This window comes from Mytilus edulis, chromosome 6 (genome assembly GCF_963676685.1).
Source record: "Mytilus edulis chromosome 6, xbMytEdul2.2, whole genome shotgun sequence".
In the NCBI taxonomy this organism is placed as follows: Eukaryota; Metazoa; Mollusca; class Bivalvia; order Mytilida; family Mytilidae; genus Mytilus; species Mytilus edulis.
This window is the reverse complement of record NC_092349.1, coordinates 41,977,837-41,994,309: the sequence shown is the minus strand read 5'-3', so window position 1 is coordinate 41,994,309 and position 16,473 is coordinate 41,977,837. Positions and strand designations below refer to the sequence as shown.

General features: G+C 32.9%; 1 protein-coding gene across 5 annotated transcripts; it reads left to right on the top strand.

Annotated features, from left to right (window-relative positions):
- Window positions 1-931: 931 nt before the first annotated feature.
- Window positions 932-10,781, top strand: LOC139527669 (2'-5'-oligoadenylate synthase 1-like). Of its 5 annotated transcripts, none has more exons than XM_071323242.1 (7): window positions 937-1,059; window positions 5,664-5,712; window positions 5,994-6,158; window positions 6,613-6,898; window positions 8,465-8,643; window positions 8,950-9,137; window positions 10,171-10,781. In XM_071323242.1, the coding sequence occupies exons 3-7, from the start codon at window positions 5,994-5,996 to the stop codon at window positions 10,343-10,345; spliced, it is 993 nt and encodes a 330-aa protein (XP_071179343.1). In that variant the 5' UTR covers window positions 937-1,059; window positions 5,664-5,712; the 3' UTR covers window positions 10,346-10,781. The 5 variants fall into 5 exon arrangements, with proteins under 5 accessions (XP_071179342.1, XP_071179343.1, XP_071179345.1 ...); XM_071323244.1 differs by having other exon boundaries at window positions 5,664-5,720; XM_071323243.1 differs by lacking the exon at window positions 5,664-5,712 and adding an exon at window positions 4,598-4,646 and having other exon boundaries at window positions 944-1,059.
- The last annotated feature ends 5,692 nt before the right edge of the window (window positions 10,782-16,473 follow it).

The following is a 16,473-nucleotide window of genomic DNA, read 5'->3' as shown; positions in this document are numbered from 1 at the left end:
TTTCCATAAAATGAAATTGAAAAGATCGAGCGCAAAATCTTTGTTGATAAACACTACAATAATGTATGGACCTATGAACGGTACGGATAGGAAAATACGGACTGTCAATCATATAAATGGCCTATACAACATGTTAAAAACAATCTTAATGTTCATATAAACCCACTAAGAAGGCTATATTATTCTTCAATTATCTAAAAATCAATTTTATTGTACAAAAACTTTCATATTTAAAAAATTCACAGGGGCCATAATGCGAAACTAAACTTCTAACTGTGTATTGCTACCTTAGAATCCGAACCTCTCTTCATCTTCGATAGCCAAGAGTTAGAATCCGAACCTCTCTTCATCTTCGATAGTCAAGGGTTACGATCCGAACATTCTTCATCTTCGATAGCCTATGGTTACGATCCGAACCTCTCTTCATCTTCTATAGCCAAGGGTTGCGATCCGAACCTCTCTTCATCTTCGATAGTCAAGGGTTAGAATCCAAACCTCTCTTCATTTTCGATAGTCAAGGATTAAAATCCGAAGATCTCTTCATCTTCGATAGTCAAGGGTTACGATCCGAACCTCTCTTCATCTTCGATAGCCGAAGGGTTACGATCCGAATCTCTCTTCATCTACGAAAACCAATGGTTACGATCCAAATCCTCTCCATCTTCGAAAACCAATGATTAAAATCCGAATCCTCTCTTCATCTTCCCTTGTCAAAGGTTTCAAAATTTTTGTTTGTTTTGGGTTTATTTCTATTGTGGAGGGGATAAGAGTTTCATATATCTTATACTTTCACTGTATTATTTGAATACAAATCCCAAATAATACTGTAAAAAATTAAAAAAGATCGATAGTCTACGTCAACATTTATAAAAGTCTCACTACATTTTAATACTATAAATAGTTTATTATCAATAAAACTTCTTACTTGTACATGTTATCAATACTTGTAATCGTTGTTTACATGTATGGATGAGACAAACTTAGTATTAGTTTTCTGAAAGTCAAATTACAACGTTTTGAAAATGTGACTCGTCAGCCTACCAACTGATTGTTGAAAAGGTAAGAACATATATAATCACTGTTTTAAAACAGGAAGTTAATAATTGATTTATGCAGATACAGGTGACAACGTGACGATATTGGCAACAGTCTCAAGCCGTTTTATGTACTTCAATTTTTCAATAAGAATTTATGCTTTTCGTATAATATTCAAACCTATTGCTCACATCCACTTTATTTGAACATATTGAACTTTGGTGGACAGTTATTTCATTGGTATTTATAACAAATCTCCTTAGTTATATGCTTGAATACAAATGAAATATCAAAACAGCTGAAGGACACCTCCGAGTGCGGGAGAGTTTCTCGCTGCATTGAAGACCCATTTATAGGCTTCAGCTGTTGTCTGCTCTTAGGTCGGTTGTTGTCTCTTATCCATATTCTCCATATCCATTCTAAATTTTATTAAAATACCTTATGCCTGAGAAACTTAGTTTATTTATATTTCATGTAGCATAAGTTTATATATCTTGAACATAGTCAGCTATTGTACAAATGAGAATGAAATTGAGAATGATATGGGGAATATTTCAAATAAAGACAACAACCCGACCAAAGAGCAGACAACAATCGAAGGACACCAATGGGTCTTCAACGCAGAGAGAAAATCCCACACCGGAGGTTGTCCTCAGCTAGCCCCTAAATAAAATTGTGTACTAGTTCAGTAAAAATGGTCGTCACAAACTCTAAAACATATAAATGAACTTAAATTAAAAGAAAATATAAAAAAAACTATTAAAGGCCAGACGCTCCAAGCTTGGGACAGGCTGCGGGGTTAAACATCTTTTGTGAGATCTCAACCCTCCCCCTTAACCTCTAGCAATTAACAATAAAAAAAAACACATAGCAATACGCACTGTCCGAGTCTGATGTCAAAATAGATAAAAGAAACTAAGCAAAATGACAATGATACATAAATTAACAAAGGACTACTAGCAGTGACTGGTATGACAGCTCCAGACATCAATTAAACTGGTTGAAAGATTGTCTTCATCATATAAAAATCAGGTAAACTCCCTTCCGTTAGGAGTTTAGTATCATACAATCATAAAATATATGAGACGAACCTAACCCGTATCATGCCAACAACTGATTTTAGAATAAATGTGTTTAGTTCCGATGCAAAGACCCTACGAGTGAATCAATATCAATACCAATATATGCAATCCTTAATGACTTGACAGCAGTATCATGATTATATCCTTTCCGAATAATTCTGTTTAACGGTTTGGTTAGCTTTTGAGTTGAATGCCAACAGTTTTGTGTTTTGTAAAGCATATTACAATAAAATATTGGATGTGGAATACCTGAACGTATAAGATGTCTGCATGTTGATTTATTTTTACGAATGATGTCCTTTTACCGATGAATTGTTATGTCAAATTTTGACTGTTAACGATCATTTAGGGTCATCTACGCGGTCTGAATTTAACATATGTCATTTATTTGATGATCAAAGACACCTATTTTGATTATATACACATTGAAAAAAGTATTGCAACACCAAATTGAAATTCAAATTAAAAAAACGCTCTTTATGTTTTTGAGATATAATTTGTTGAAATAGAACCTGAGTTTAATCAATAAATATCGACTCGATAAGTTTTTATCTGCACATGCATCTTATCTACTATTCTCGTAAACAATAAATCAGATGTTTTTATCCTCATTGTTTTCAACACTTTAAATAACCCAGTTTATAAAGTTGTGTGATTGACGCCTTGTAATTGGTCATCCACAACTCATAACTGCAGCAAGATAGCAGATAATCAGCATGAGAGAAGCAGGTATGTCGCGGTGACAATTGCACGTATTGTTGGTCATCACCATTCCAATATAAGTCGTTTTGAGAATAAAAATCAGGCAACAAACGATATTAAAGACCTTCCGAGATCAAAATGACCCCCTATAACATCTGCTAGGGAAATTCGAGCATGATGAAGGTTGGTCAGAAGGAAACCCATTGCAAACAATACAATCCTAAAAAGAGAGTGGTGACCACACAGGAGCCTTTAACCAAGAACTGGTCGAGATCGGCTCATCGCTACTTATGCGATAAGACAAATTCGGGGACCTTTGTCTACGAACAGACACACAGTTGCCCGTATCCAATATAGTGCAGATCGAGCTCGTCAAAGTTGGAAATTAGCATCGTGGAGGAAGATCCATTATTCCATTTGAATTCGGTTTATCTTCCTTGGCCCGATCGTAGCCCGAATTAGAACCATATCGAGCAGATATGTGACACTATTGGGCGTAAAGCGCACAAAAGGACACCCCAGTCCAAACACGTCATGAAATAAACATTACCCTTCGTCAGGAATAGTTGCTGCTACCTTAGCAGTCGAATTATGGCAGGAATCAGAAGACGTTAAGATGCGGTTATCCGTTTGAATGGAGGCTGCGCACAAAGTACTAACTCTTTGCAGTATAACATGTATAACGATCAACCATGATGTGAACAATCATCTAAAGATTGATTTTGAAATGTCTGACATTGTAAAGTTCGACTACAGTAAAAGTTGTAAAATTTTGGTTAGATAATAATTTTTTTTCATACATTTTTTGTTCGTTTTAATGCCAATGTTATCACTAACTACGTTTCAATATTATTTTACAAATATTTTATCATATTCCATCCAAAAAAAGTGGCTGATTTTTCAAGTTTTGAAAAATCACGGTGTTGCAATACTTTTTCCATGTGTATATAATAATTCATGTATTAAGGTAGCACAATACAAAGATTTTTTTTACTTCCAATCACTAACCTTTAAAATGCTGTAACTTTCTTATGGGTGCATAGAAAATAATAAAAGAGGTATATATAGATAGATAAAAGATTAATCTTTTAAATGGTTGCAATATTTGTATTATGCAATCATTATGTAATCCATTATTATGTAATTAGTGGCAAAATCTGGGTCAGTTCACTTGAATGAATTTAGCTCTATCATCTCTTTAACTATACAGAAAATTTTAACGAAATCTTAATCAACACAGTGACATCATGGGCTTCAAAAGGGTGTCTCAAATTGTCTTTATGGTATTCCATTCTCTCATAAATCTTTAATTAGTGTAAACATCCTAACCACATAAAAGAATGTAATGTTTGATTAGGTGTAAAATTTGTTCTATACATTCTATCTGAAATCTGAGACACCCTTTTGTAGATAATGGCCATAGGAACAACATATAATAAAATCAACCCTCTATGGATACCTATGCAGAAGCTAATTTCATTTGAAAGTGGAAATTTGGTGAAAAATATTTTAGACACAGTTAACATTATAATTGGTTACATAATTGTTGCATAATACTAACATTGCATTAATTTGAAAGAGTAATCTGTTAGCTATCCAAAACTACCACTTTTATAAATTTTCAAGCATTATTAAGAAAGTTACATCATTTTAAAACTTGGGAGTTGGAGTTGTAAAATCTTTGTATTGTGCTACCTTAATGTGGTTTTTTTTTGTCAGTGTTCAAGGATTTTGTAGAGATTAAACTTAATATTCACGAAGAAATAAATTTGTTTCAGGACTTAACACATTTGACTTGGGAAAAGAATCTACACAATCTGAACACAAGTATAGTGGTATTGTGACAATTGCACGTATTGTTGGTCATCACCATTCCAATATAAGTCGTTTTGAGAATAAAAAATCAGGCAACGATATTAAAGACCTTCCGAGATCAAAATGACCCCCTATAACATCTGCTAGGGAAAGTCGAGCATAATGAAGGTTGGTCAGAAGGAAACCCATTGCAAACAATACAATCCTAAAAAAAGAGTGATGACCACACAGGAGCCTTTAACCAAGAACTGGTCGAGATCGGCTCATCGCTACTTATGCGATAAGACAATTTCGGGGACCTTTGTCTACGAACAGACACACAGTTGCCCGTATCCAATATAGTGCAGATCGAGCTCGTCAAAGTTGGAAATTAGCATCGTGGAGGAAGATCCATTATTCCATTTGAATTCGGTTTATCTTCCTTGGCCCGATCGTAGCCCGAATTAGAACCATATCGAGCAAATATGTGACACTTTTGGGCGTAAAGCGCACGAAAGGACACCCCAGTCCAAACACGTCATGAAATAAACATTATCCTTCGTCAGGAATGGTTGCTGCTACCTTAGCAGTCGAATTATGGCAGGAATCAGAAGACGTTAAGATGCGGTTATCCGTTTGAATGGAGGCTGCGCACAAAGTACTAACTCTTTGGGGTATAACATGTATAACGATCAACCATGATGTGAACAATCATCTAAAGATTAATTTTGAAATGTCTGACATTGTAAAGTTCGACTACAGTAACAGTTGTAAAATTTTGGTTAGATAATAATTTTTTTTCATACATTTTTTGTTCGTTTTAATGTCAATGTTATCACTAACTACGTTTCAATATTATTTTACAAATATTTTATCATATTCCATACAAAAAAAGTGGCTGATTTTTCAAGTTTTGAAAAATCAAGGTGTTGCAATACTTTTTCCATGTGTATATAATAATTCATGTATTAATGTGGTTTTTTTTTGTCAGTGTTCAAGGATTTTGTAGAGATTAAACTTAATATTCACGAAGAAATAAATTTGTTTCAGGACATAACACATTTGACTTGGGAAAAGAATCTACACAATCTGAATACAAGTATAGTGGTATTGTTATGTTAATTTAATGCTGGTTTTTAAAAACAGAAAAAGGGCACACAAACTAGACTTATTTGTAAATAAACACATCTTGTTAAATCATTTTTGCAACTTCTCTGGTGATCCTGATTAGTTTGTTTAGTTATAAAATGAATTACACGTTTACATAAGAATGTAAATCAAAACGAGTTGTGAGCTTTAAGTAATCAAAAGTCCCTATATCAATCATGAGTGTCTTGAACATAAAATCACATAGTGATACTTTTCTTTATACAATCACAGATGGTGTTTTTCGATGGCATGCTTCCGGACGAATCATTAGAAAAGTTTCTAGAGAGAGAAGTTCGGCCAGATATAGAGTTTCTCAACGATTGCAACCAGGTCATTGAGACAATGGTTAAACTCGTACATCGACATCCAAAATACAGTGTCAACCAAGTTATTAAAGTAAGAAATAATGCTTCAAGTTGGAAACTTCTTTGTAACTGTACGTAAAATCACTGCTCTTCAATTCGATTCATGTGTATAAATGTGGCATCCTTTTTTTGTTTTAGATCTAATAAAAGTGAACATTCCTGATTATGTATAGTGGCATATTAAAGGCTCGATATGAATATAAACCCTACTGTGCACAACGCCGTACACAACGATTGTTAACCTCCTTATACTAAATATAAAAGTTTTTTCTCTTACTTCAAATTGTAGTGTGATGAGCTGTGAAGCATATACAAGTTTTTTCAATCTTTAGTTTGACCCCATGGAGATGGAACCTACGGTCTTCCACGCATGGGGCGAACACTACATTTAAACAATCGAGGCGGTTCGTCATCTAGTATTTAAACAAAATAAGTTGCTAAGGACAGTGAATATATATCCTTACTGTTTCTGTATTTGATTCCAGGGTGGGTCTATAGGCAAAGGAACAGCTATACGAGGACATATAGATGTAATCCTCTTCGTAGTGTTAAATAATTTTAAGAGTGTTGAACATTTAAAAGAAAACATGGAAAATGTAATTCATCACTTTCGGGATTATCTCAAACCAGCAGTGGAGAGAGAAGGCAGTAATATAGAAATTCGGATAATGGGTCAAACACCATTTAGTTTGCAGTTTGATTTACGTTCTAGTGATGATTCGCCATGGTTTGATGTAGATTTGATTCCTATTGTGGATGTATGGAGTTCATGTAAATATTTAATGCACCTAGACAAATTTAAACAAAATGGCTTTTCAACTTTCCAATTTTGTTTCATCTTTCTAATAACTTGATAAGAATGGCGAAAGATACCAGAGAAACATTCAATATAAAAAAGAAGGTGTGGTATGATTGCCAATGAGACAACTCTCCACAACTAGGTCACAAAACGAGAAAACAAACGACCTAGTTTATGTACAAAAAAGAACGAAAAACAAATTATACGAATATAAACAGCCACTGAATTGCATGCTCCTACATGGGACAGTCACACACATAATAAGGCGGATTAAACATGTTAGCGGGATCCCAACCCTCCCCTAATCTGGGACAGTGGTGTTACAGTTCAACATAAGAACGAGATATAAAAATCAATTGAAAAGGTTTAACTCATCAGATGGATACCAATACAAGTGGACGTGGTCGGGTACTTGTACATCCCAACAACAAAAAGACACTAAGTACAGATCTGAGAGTACTCGCAGTTACTGACAGACTCAGAATTCAAACTCATTTGTCGATAATAACAGACAACGCCCTGACTAAAAACAAAAGACCAACAGACACGTAATAGTACACGAAATACAACATAGAAAACTAAAGCCTGAGCAACACAAACCCCACCCAAAAATGGTGGTTATCTCAAGTGCTCCGAAAGGGTAAGCAGATCATGTTCCACAAGTGGCACCCGAATGTTTGATTTGTAAAACTTTATGTTATGATAAGTGAGACCATGTTTTATATATATTTCATAAAAATATGTTCTTCCAATAATTTCCTTCCTTAAAATTTGATAAAATAAAAAATCCAGCGACACTGTTTCATGCCAAATAGAAATGAAAATTAAAAAAAAAAAACATACGTATCTTGATACCGGTATTTGCCATAATTCTCATGTATGACAAAATGATAATTTAAATTTTAGAAGAAACCATTTTCTGATACTTTGTTTGTGTAGTGAGGAAAAAGCTCTATTAAAATGGTTAAATTGTCTTTAAATAGATATACTAGGAAGATGTGGTATGAGTGCCAATAAAACAACTCTCCATCTAAGTAACAATTTATTAAAGTAAACCATTATAGGTCAAGGTACGGCCTTTAACACGGAGCTTTGGCTCATACCGAATAGCAAGCTATAAAGTGCCAAAAACTTACTAGTGTGAAACCATTCAAACGGAAAACCAACGGCCTAATCTATATAAAAACGAAACACTTAAGAACCACATAAACGGACGACAACTACTGAACATCCGATTCCTGACTTAGGACAGGTGCAAACAATTGCAGCGGGATTGTATTTCAGCGTCTTAAATTCACAAAATAAAATTTTGAGGTCTGTATTCTACTTAGTCATTACAAAGTTTGTAAATTCAGTATAAGGCGGAATTATGAAACGAGTACTGTTAAATATTCTCTTTTCTAACAGGGGTACTTGTAAAGTAGAGGACTTTTGATATAATTGCTGATGTCCATTTCTGTTTCAGTTCATCCTTTTATGTGTAGAGGAAATCCAGAAAAAAAAATAATAATTTATTGATAATTTTTTTTGCTATGTAGGGCTTCTGGGTTTCGCTGGTGGAGTACAATCTACATATTCTACAATGGAATTGAAACCTCATCTAAGAAAATACTATGCTAAGTCATTAGCTAAACTACAAATTGAATTTGTTAAGTCCATGCCTACGAAGGTTAAGGATTTAATATGTCTGCTGAAATATTGGAAATATACCGAAGAAGTGAGTTTACCAATTATACCATGTATACCAACAGTGGAGTACAAAATATTTAGCTTTGTCTGCTAACTTAATCTGGTATATTTTGTGCCAACAGAAATGTTTGTGTATACAAATTATATATAATAAGCTTGTTAGTTATGCTCTATTAAGAACGACAATTGTTATGTTTTGGCCTATTTAGCAGAATAGAGTATTTTGTTTTTTGTATTGGATAATAAATTTGATGTTAAACAGCAATTTTCGTTTGGTATACCTTTCAAAATAATGGCATTTTCATAATCAAGGATTATAACGTTGTTTTTGTAGGTTCAGTTAACATCTTATTGCATTGAACTACTTGTTATTCATATCTGGAGAGAAAATGGCAAACCAAATAACTTCACAATGAAGCAACTAATGATTAAAATCGTTGGTTTACTTGTAACTTTTGGAGAATCGACAATTTCCTTCAGCGATCATTATGCTCCTTCGGATTACATACAAGAACTTGGAAGGTGAGTGTTTTTGGTGTAAATATCAGTTTGGGGAGTAACATAAAAACAAAATGCGACTGATTCGTTTTGTATGAATCCTTTTATTTAAAAATTCAACATTTTAAAGAAATATGGACGAGGCAGTAATCAAAATCCGGAATGCATAATTGGCGTATTAATTCAAATATATACATATGGACGCAAGGTGCGGAATTAGTACTTCAAGGTATAAAATAAGATAGAAGGTTCCAAAGACTTTTAGAGTACCAAATGTCTGATTAATACAATATGATAAATCAAGTCCCAAGTTATTATTTTTAAAAGTGATATAAAGTCATATTATTTAATATAATGACATGATACATTAACTTACTTTTCAAGGAATAAGTCTCTATTTCACTTAACTGTTATTGCGAACGAGGAAACAGTGCACTCTAAAAGGTATGCAGACATAAGAATAGCAATATAGACATAATATGATTGTTAATGGCATTGTGTCTCTTTTAGAATTATATATAGTCTCCTTCTAGTATGATGGAGGGGTGAACTTCCACTGGCAACTTTTATATGGCCTATCTGGAAAATGTTGTTCTGCTTTGTTTCGATCTGATAAGTTCAGCCATTTTCAACAGATATTTACAGTGGAGTGTTGTCTCGTTGACAATTATACCTCATCTTCTTGTTTATATTCAATGTTAATGTGATCTGAATAAGAACCCTGCTTTGCAATAGACCTACACACTGACCCAGATTGTTTTTCTTAATTTGCGAGTATACAATATGCGTGCACATTAAGATGTAAACCGCAACCGAAATTACCAATTTTCAACGGCTACTATAGTATGCTTGCTACCTTGAGACCACAAATGGTGTCTTGTAACATGAAAAACCAAAACTATTTACATCATTTATGTTTTTCAAAAAGCTGTTCCTTCGTAAACATGATTGCAATACTGTTTAAGTTTTTTTTTCTTTTAATTTTTATCATTGAAGATAGTATCTCTGAATACTTTTATTTTAACTTTAGTTCATATTTATACTTATAAATTCACAGGACTCCCCCATATGTTTTGGACCCATCTAATCCATATCAAGACGTAGCATCTGATCCGAATATGTCTACAGATTGTTCCTACATAGAATCCAAAGGTAAACAATTGCAGCGAAAACTTGAAGGATTGTCTGAATTTTCAGAATTATCAGAAGAAAGTGGTTGTGTAGTATCATGAGAAACGTTTTGGAACTATTCCTTACCTAATGATGAGCACGCCTGTAACATTAAATAAAAATAATGTTAATCATAATTCTGTCATGTAATTTTAATGCCCCATTTGTGGGCATTATGTTTTCTGGTCTGTGCGTTCGTTCGTCCGTTCGTCCGTTCGTCTGTCCCACTCTAGGTTAAAGATTTTGCTCAAGGTAATTTTTGAATTTGAAGTCCAATCAACTTGAAACTTAGTACATATGTTCCTATGATATGATCTTTCTTATTTTAATGCGAAATTAGAGATTTTACCCCATATTCACGGTCCACTGAACATAGAAAGTGATAGTGCAGATGGGGCATCCGTGTACTATGGACACAGTCTTGTTTCAAATATAATTATATGTGCAATTCATTATCACTTATAACATGTATAAATTATTATAGAATAAGGAGATTGATCGATCGATTAGTGTTTAACTATTGGATTATCGGGACTGCCATCTTTTATTGGTTGGGGAAGCCGGACTGCCGGAGAGAACAATCGACCTTTGGTAAGAAAACTCACAATCCTATTTGGACGCACCTGCACGTGATGGACTAGAATTCACAATTCAAGTGTTGACAGGATAGTGATACAGCAGTTGAGTTACTTAGACCACTCTGTCACCAAGGACCATAAAAGAAGGAGAAGCGGCAAATGAGACAACAATCCACCAGAAACCAAATGGCGTAGATGGTATCAATCTAATTAAAAACCGATCTCTCATCGCTCCCGTTTTCGATATGTCGCGTGGGGGCGACATATCAGAAAACGGGAGCGATGAGACATCGGTTTTTAATTAGAATGAGATGGTATCAACTATAGGTCGTTGCACGGCCTTCAACTTTGAGAAAGACCACATACCGCATAGCAAGCTATAAAGGCCCTTGCATCACAAAATGTAAAACAATGCTTATAAAAAAACCAACGGCCTGATTTAATGCAGAAAACAATAAAAAAAAAAAAAAAACATAGTTGATTTACAGAAAATATTTAATGTAATACAATATGGGGATAATGCGATGTAATGAATCTCTTTTTAACCTAGAAAATATCGATTTTTATCTCCAGTAATAGTCTGTACAAACTCCTTCCCAATAATATTGACGACTTTATTTTCAATTGTACTAACATTTTGACATTGTTATGCGTTTACGATTTGATGAAGGTTGTATACATGCACATCCTGCAGAAATTGGTTCTAGAATAGATCTATTTTGATACGCGCCATCATTATTTATGACAGTTCGTAAAACATAAGTGTAAAATTTTATTTCTGTACATTTACATGTCTTTCTACGTCGAACTTTTACTGAATCTTTCAAACATTTTGCTTCAGTTATTTCTCTTGGAATTCTATTTTCGTCTATATTCCGTACAAAAGTCCAAGGACATAACGCCCTCTGTGAATATTCCTGATAATTGAGTTGCACTCCACATTTAGTTGGATATAAAGGTATGCGTTTAATATTGACAAATGATTGGTTAATTGATTCTAATTCGCCGTTTGCATAATTCATTACAGCACCTGGAAGCATATACCGTGTTTCTTGTGTCAGAGTTTGGAACGATCTGGTTTTATTACATTGCCCTCTGAAAGTACTGCATACTGCGTGTACAAAAGAAGTAAAACAAATACACCAATAACAAAGCTGAAATATAAAAAAAAACATATACATGTATTATCAATTAATTAAATATCTGTGAATTTTCTATACCAAGTTTTTTTTTTTGAAGTAATAAAATGAAATATTGACAATATGTACACGAAGAAATTGAATTAATATCATAAACAACACAAGTTTACAGTTTTAACAGTGTTATCATGATATGTGATATATCTGTCATTTTCCGGATATTTGATCGAAAGTGAACCGTTTCAGTAATTTTTTATTTTGTTTTTCGTGTGGTCGTCCGTCTGTTATTCAGTATTCGTACGAGAACACATATGAAACTTTGCGTTCGACAGTTTTGAATAAAACTCAACTATTTACATTTATTTAGGGGCTCAATTAAGCATAGAAAGTTACCTTTTTATTGTGAATCTTTTATGATATCGGAAATTCGTTACCAGCTGAATAGTATATATAGAAAGTCCCTGGTTGTAGTTATATACATGTCTGTTCAGCTTTCAAGGACTTTCAACAATATTGAAATTCAAGGTCCTCGATAAAAAAAAATATCTTGCGTTCTATGATCTTGCTTTATATGTTTTTTTAACTTACCAGTTTCATTTGTAACAAAAAATATCTTTATGTGTTTTTGGGGAAGATGGCTTCAAGCTGTCAATCCCCAATGGGGTTGACCAGAGTGACATTCCCTCACATCATTCATTTTGTTTTTATAGTGTGGAAAACCCCGGGGGCCCCCCACAAATCTTACTAAGAATGATGAGATGAGGAGACACAAATGAATAAATTGACTTTAAACACTTTTTTACACATTTCCCTTCTGTTTCTCTCGAAATATCGTATATCGAGCTCTCCTTTACACTATTTACGTTTCTTTTACAATCCGGAAAAATCAGTATGACGAGATATTCTAAATATATCCAACCTACATTTTTTATAGTGACGTCATGTTGGAATGCCACACTACGCATAAGCAGGGACATCCTTCACTGGTTATTTAAATCATTCTCAAAGATTGTGCACTTATTAAAAAATAGTATTTGTTGAATTTAAACATAATGATGTTTGCTGTAGATGATTGCAATGCTTTAATTTGTAGGTCAACAACTTTCAAAGTAAACAGGAAGTCCGAGGGGCTACATGAGAGCGGGGAGAGAAACGATCTTTTCCATTTTTTTCTGTAAAACTCTGTTTTGAGAATCTTCCTCCAATTCAGGAGCACCTCAATTTATGAGCTAATTATCCACTAAAATAAACACTTAAAATGTGACATTTAGTATATGATAAGTAGTCTTTCATTAAAACTAAATTTTGTGTACCAACATAATCATTGTAATAGTTACAAAAAAATTACAAATGTTGCATTTTGTAGTTTTAAATTAAACCTATTTATTCATGAAATTTTACAAATATTTCAAAATGTAGGATTTGGAAACAAGCTTCACACAGTTTACATCAATCATATTGTTATTTTTATTAGTACCTGTATCCCTGTGATGAGAGATATAACTGGGAACTTTACCAATGGAAATTTAAAACTGAATAGATTTTTCAGTCCTAACTTTCTTTTAAAAAAAAACATTTAAGAGTACTGTCACAAAAAATAGAAAATGGTCCTAGTCTACAGTTCAGTCTACACTATTAAGATTTAAAAAATAATTGTAGTTGTTGTTAAATGACAGAATTCAACTAGTTGAATTTTAGATAATTAACTATCAACTTTAATTGAATGTTTAGATTTAGAAGATGCAGATCTCTTCCATTGGTCTAAATTGAATCCTGAACTAAAGAAACGAAATTACATTAAACAACAATTGATTCCAATAGTGTCAACCTTCCACATGTTCTAGCTGTTCTTTTTTTCATTCTTTATATGAAGACTATCAAAAGATAACCCCCACCCCCAACCCCCACCCCCAAAAAATAAATAGAAACAAGGGCCGTCTTTCCCCTCAGAGCTATTTTATCGTAACTACATACAACAAATATGAAAAGATTAAGACTTTCAAGGGGTTGACAGTAAAACAAATTAAATAGAATCTACATTTCACAATATGATTATAAGAAATGTTTTATGATATAAAAATAAATGTATTTTACTATATAATTGTGTTTGTTCATGATTTCACTAAAACATACAAGTATTTAGGCGATTTAAAAAGCCAACACATACTAATACTCTTACTAAGTCTTGAACAAATTCTCTTATAACATGTAAAAACCATAGATGAGAATATAAATGTTGATAAAACATTCTCATACACAACACGTTGAGCCTGGATGTAATGAAATGACAATTCAAAGTTAGAATATTGAACTATCATCATGACATGTATTTCATTTTTCGGTTCCATATACTGAAGACGCATGCAGAATTTCATTAAAACCCGTCAAGTCGTCTTTTTCTACATTCTTTCCTTATAATTTGTTGTTTTTAGTTATCATTTTATAACCTTTAAAAGTTCTGTTACATTATTTTTAATATACAATATAAAAAAAGAAGATGTGGTATGATTGCAAATGAGACAACTCTCCATGCACAAGAGACCAAATGACACAGAAATTAACAATTATAGGTCACCGTACGGCCCTCAACAATGAATGAACTTTATTCTCACAAAACTACATGTCATAGTTACAGAGAAAATATATATTTACAATTACATATATGTATATATAAGCATGCACATGTGTGAACAAAACAAAACGTAACTTAACTTGGAGGACTGACTTTCACCTGTACTGTTTTTATAAACTTACATAATTTTTCTAAAATGATAATATTGTCTGAATTAAATAAACTATCAAATTTGTATGTATTTGGATTTTTACAGCAATATTCAGGTAAAAATTTCTTTCTCTCTAAATCTATAAAGATTTACAAGTCATTATATAATGATATTCGTCACCGATTTCACTTGATTTGCATAGATGACAAAGTCTGTCGTTTCGTGACAAGCCTCGCCATCTTCTAGTCTCAATTGGTAAACGGTGACTACCGCATCTAAATTGGCAGTATACAAATAATAAATTGTTAGGCAATATGTTGAGATAATTCTCAAATTTCAGATTATTTTTAAAAATTCTATAACATAGACATTTAGGTAAGGGGTCTATCTGTGACAAACATAATTGTGTGAACTGATCTTTAAGCTTTTGTTCCACACTTTTTGATACCCATTTGTCAGCAAAATGAAGGTTCCAAATATTAGACATTCCACAATTATTAAAAATATTTTTAATATAAATCAACCATTTACTTTCAAAACCATAGTTATTTAAATTTATAAGTAATAATTAGCATAGTCAGCTATAAAAGCTCCGAAATGACAATTGCAAATCAATTCAAACAAGAAAACTAACGGCCTCATTTATGTAATTGTTTTAATCAGATAACATTGTGTTGTATTGTCTACAGTATATAATTGTCGTTACGCGGTATAACTCTCTCTTTAAAAAGGGAAATATATATAGTGATAGTATTAGCTCTTCCGTGTACATTTCACAATACAAATAGAACATAGTTAAATTTTGTCCGTTGTCGCTTAATCTAAGATACACATTATTTTAAATGTTGGAAATTTGCATGAAGAAACCAATAAGAACTGCACTGCAGCACTGTAGAAATAACTGAGAACGTATATATGAAGATTTTTCACGGTTTACATGTGTCATTTCTTATTTTCAGTTGATAGAAATGTAACACAAAATCGATAAGTCTTTAACTGTTACAAACCTTGTAAGTATCCATGATTAAAACTGTATGTCAAATCTTCTAGATTCCATGTGCTTGAGATTCCGTCAGTACGGTTTATATATGACATTTTCACCAGTAAAAACATTTATAAAGGGTTATGTGATACGAATATCGTCGGAAGAAAAGACAAAAAGAGAAGAATGAACATCCTCATTGCTGATATGTATAGAAACAATGAACATTCACTCAACAATAAAATGTCATTTCCTTGAGCTTTGACCACTATAATTGCATGCTATTGTCACAGATTGATTTTAAAATGCTGGTCATCCGGGATTGTTTCAAATAACCAGAGACAAATGACGTTGCAAAGGGGAAAGTACACAAAAATAAATTTTGCTAAAAAGGAAAATACTTTTCGAGTCATATGAATGGCACATCATGCCAACTTAGAGCAAGCACGGTTAAAATTCAGTTATATAACCATAGAAATCCCAAAACTTTCTCTCAACTATTTTTCAATAAATTAAATGTTCCATGAAGTACTAATAAAAACGGTAGCGATTCAAAATGTACAACCACGTAATGGCATATTAACAATATTCACCAAAATCGCTAAACTTTAAACAATTCAGTGGGAGGACATCATCTATATAGCGACCAATAAAGTGATACTGCCATCTTTTTATCATTTTATAAGAAGCCAGAATATTTTAAATAAAGGAACAAGTTGATAAGAAGAGAGGCACCTTTGGTTCCCATTGCAATGTCGAAGTTTTGTT

Excerpts from the sequence above, each read along its gene's own strand:
- LOC139527669 (XM_071323241.1), top strand. The coding sequence starts at position 5,994 with ATGGTGTTTTTCGATGGCATGCTTCCGGACGAATCATTAGAAAAGTTT. Across the intron at positions 6,159-6,612 it reads GTGTCAACCAAGTTATTAAA|GGTGGGTCTATAGGCAAAGG; the intron begins GTAAGAAATAAT and ends ATTTGATTCCAG. Across the intron at positions 9,138-10,170 it reads TACATACAAGAACTTGGAAG|GACTCCCCCATATGTTTTGG; the intron begins GTGAGTGTTTTT and ends ATAAATTCACAG.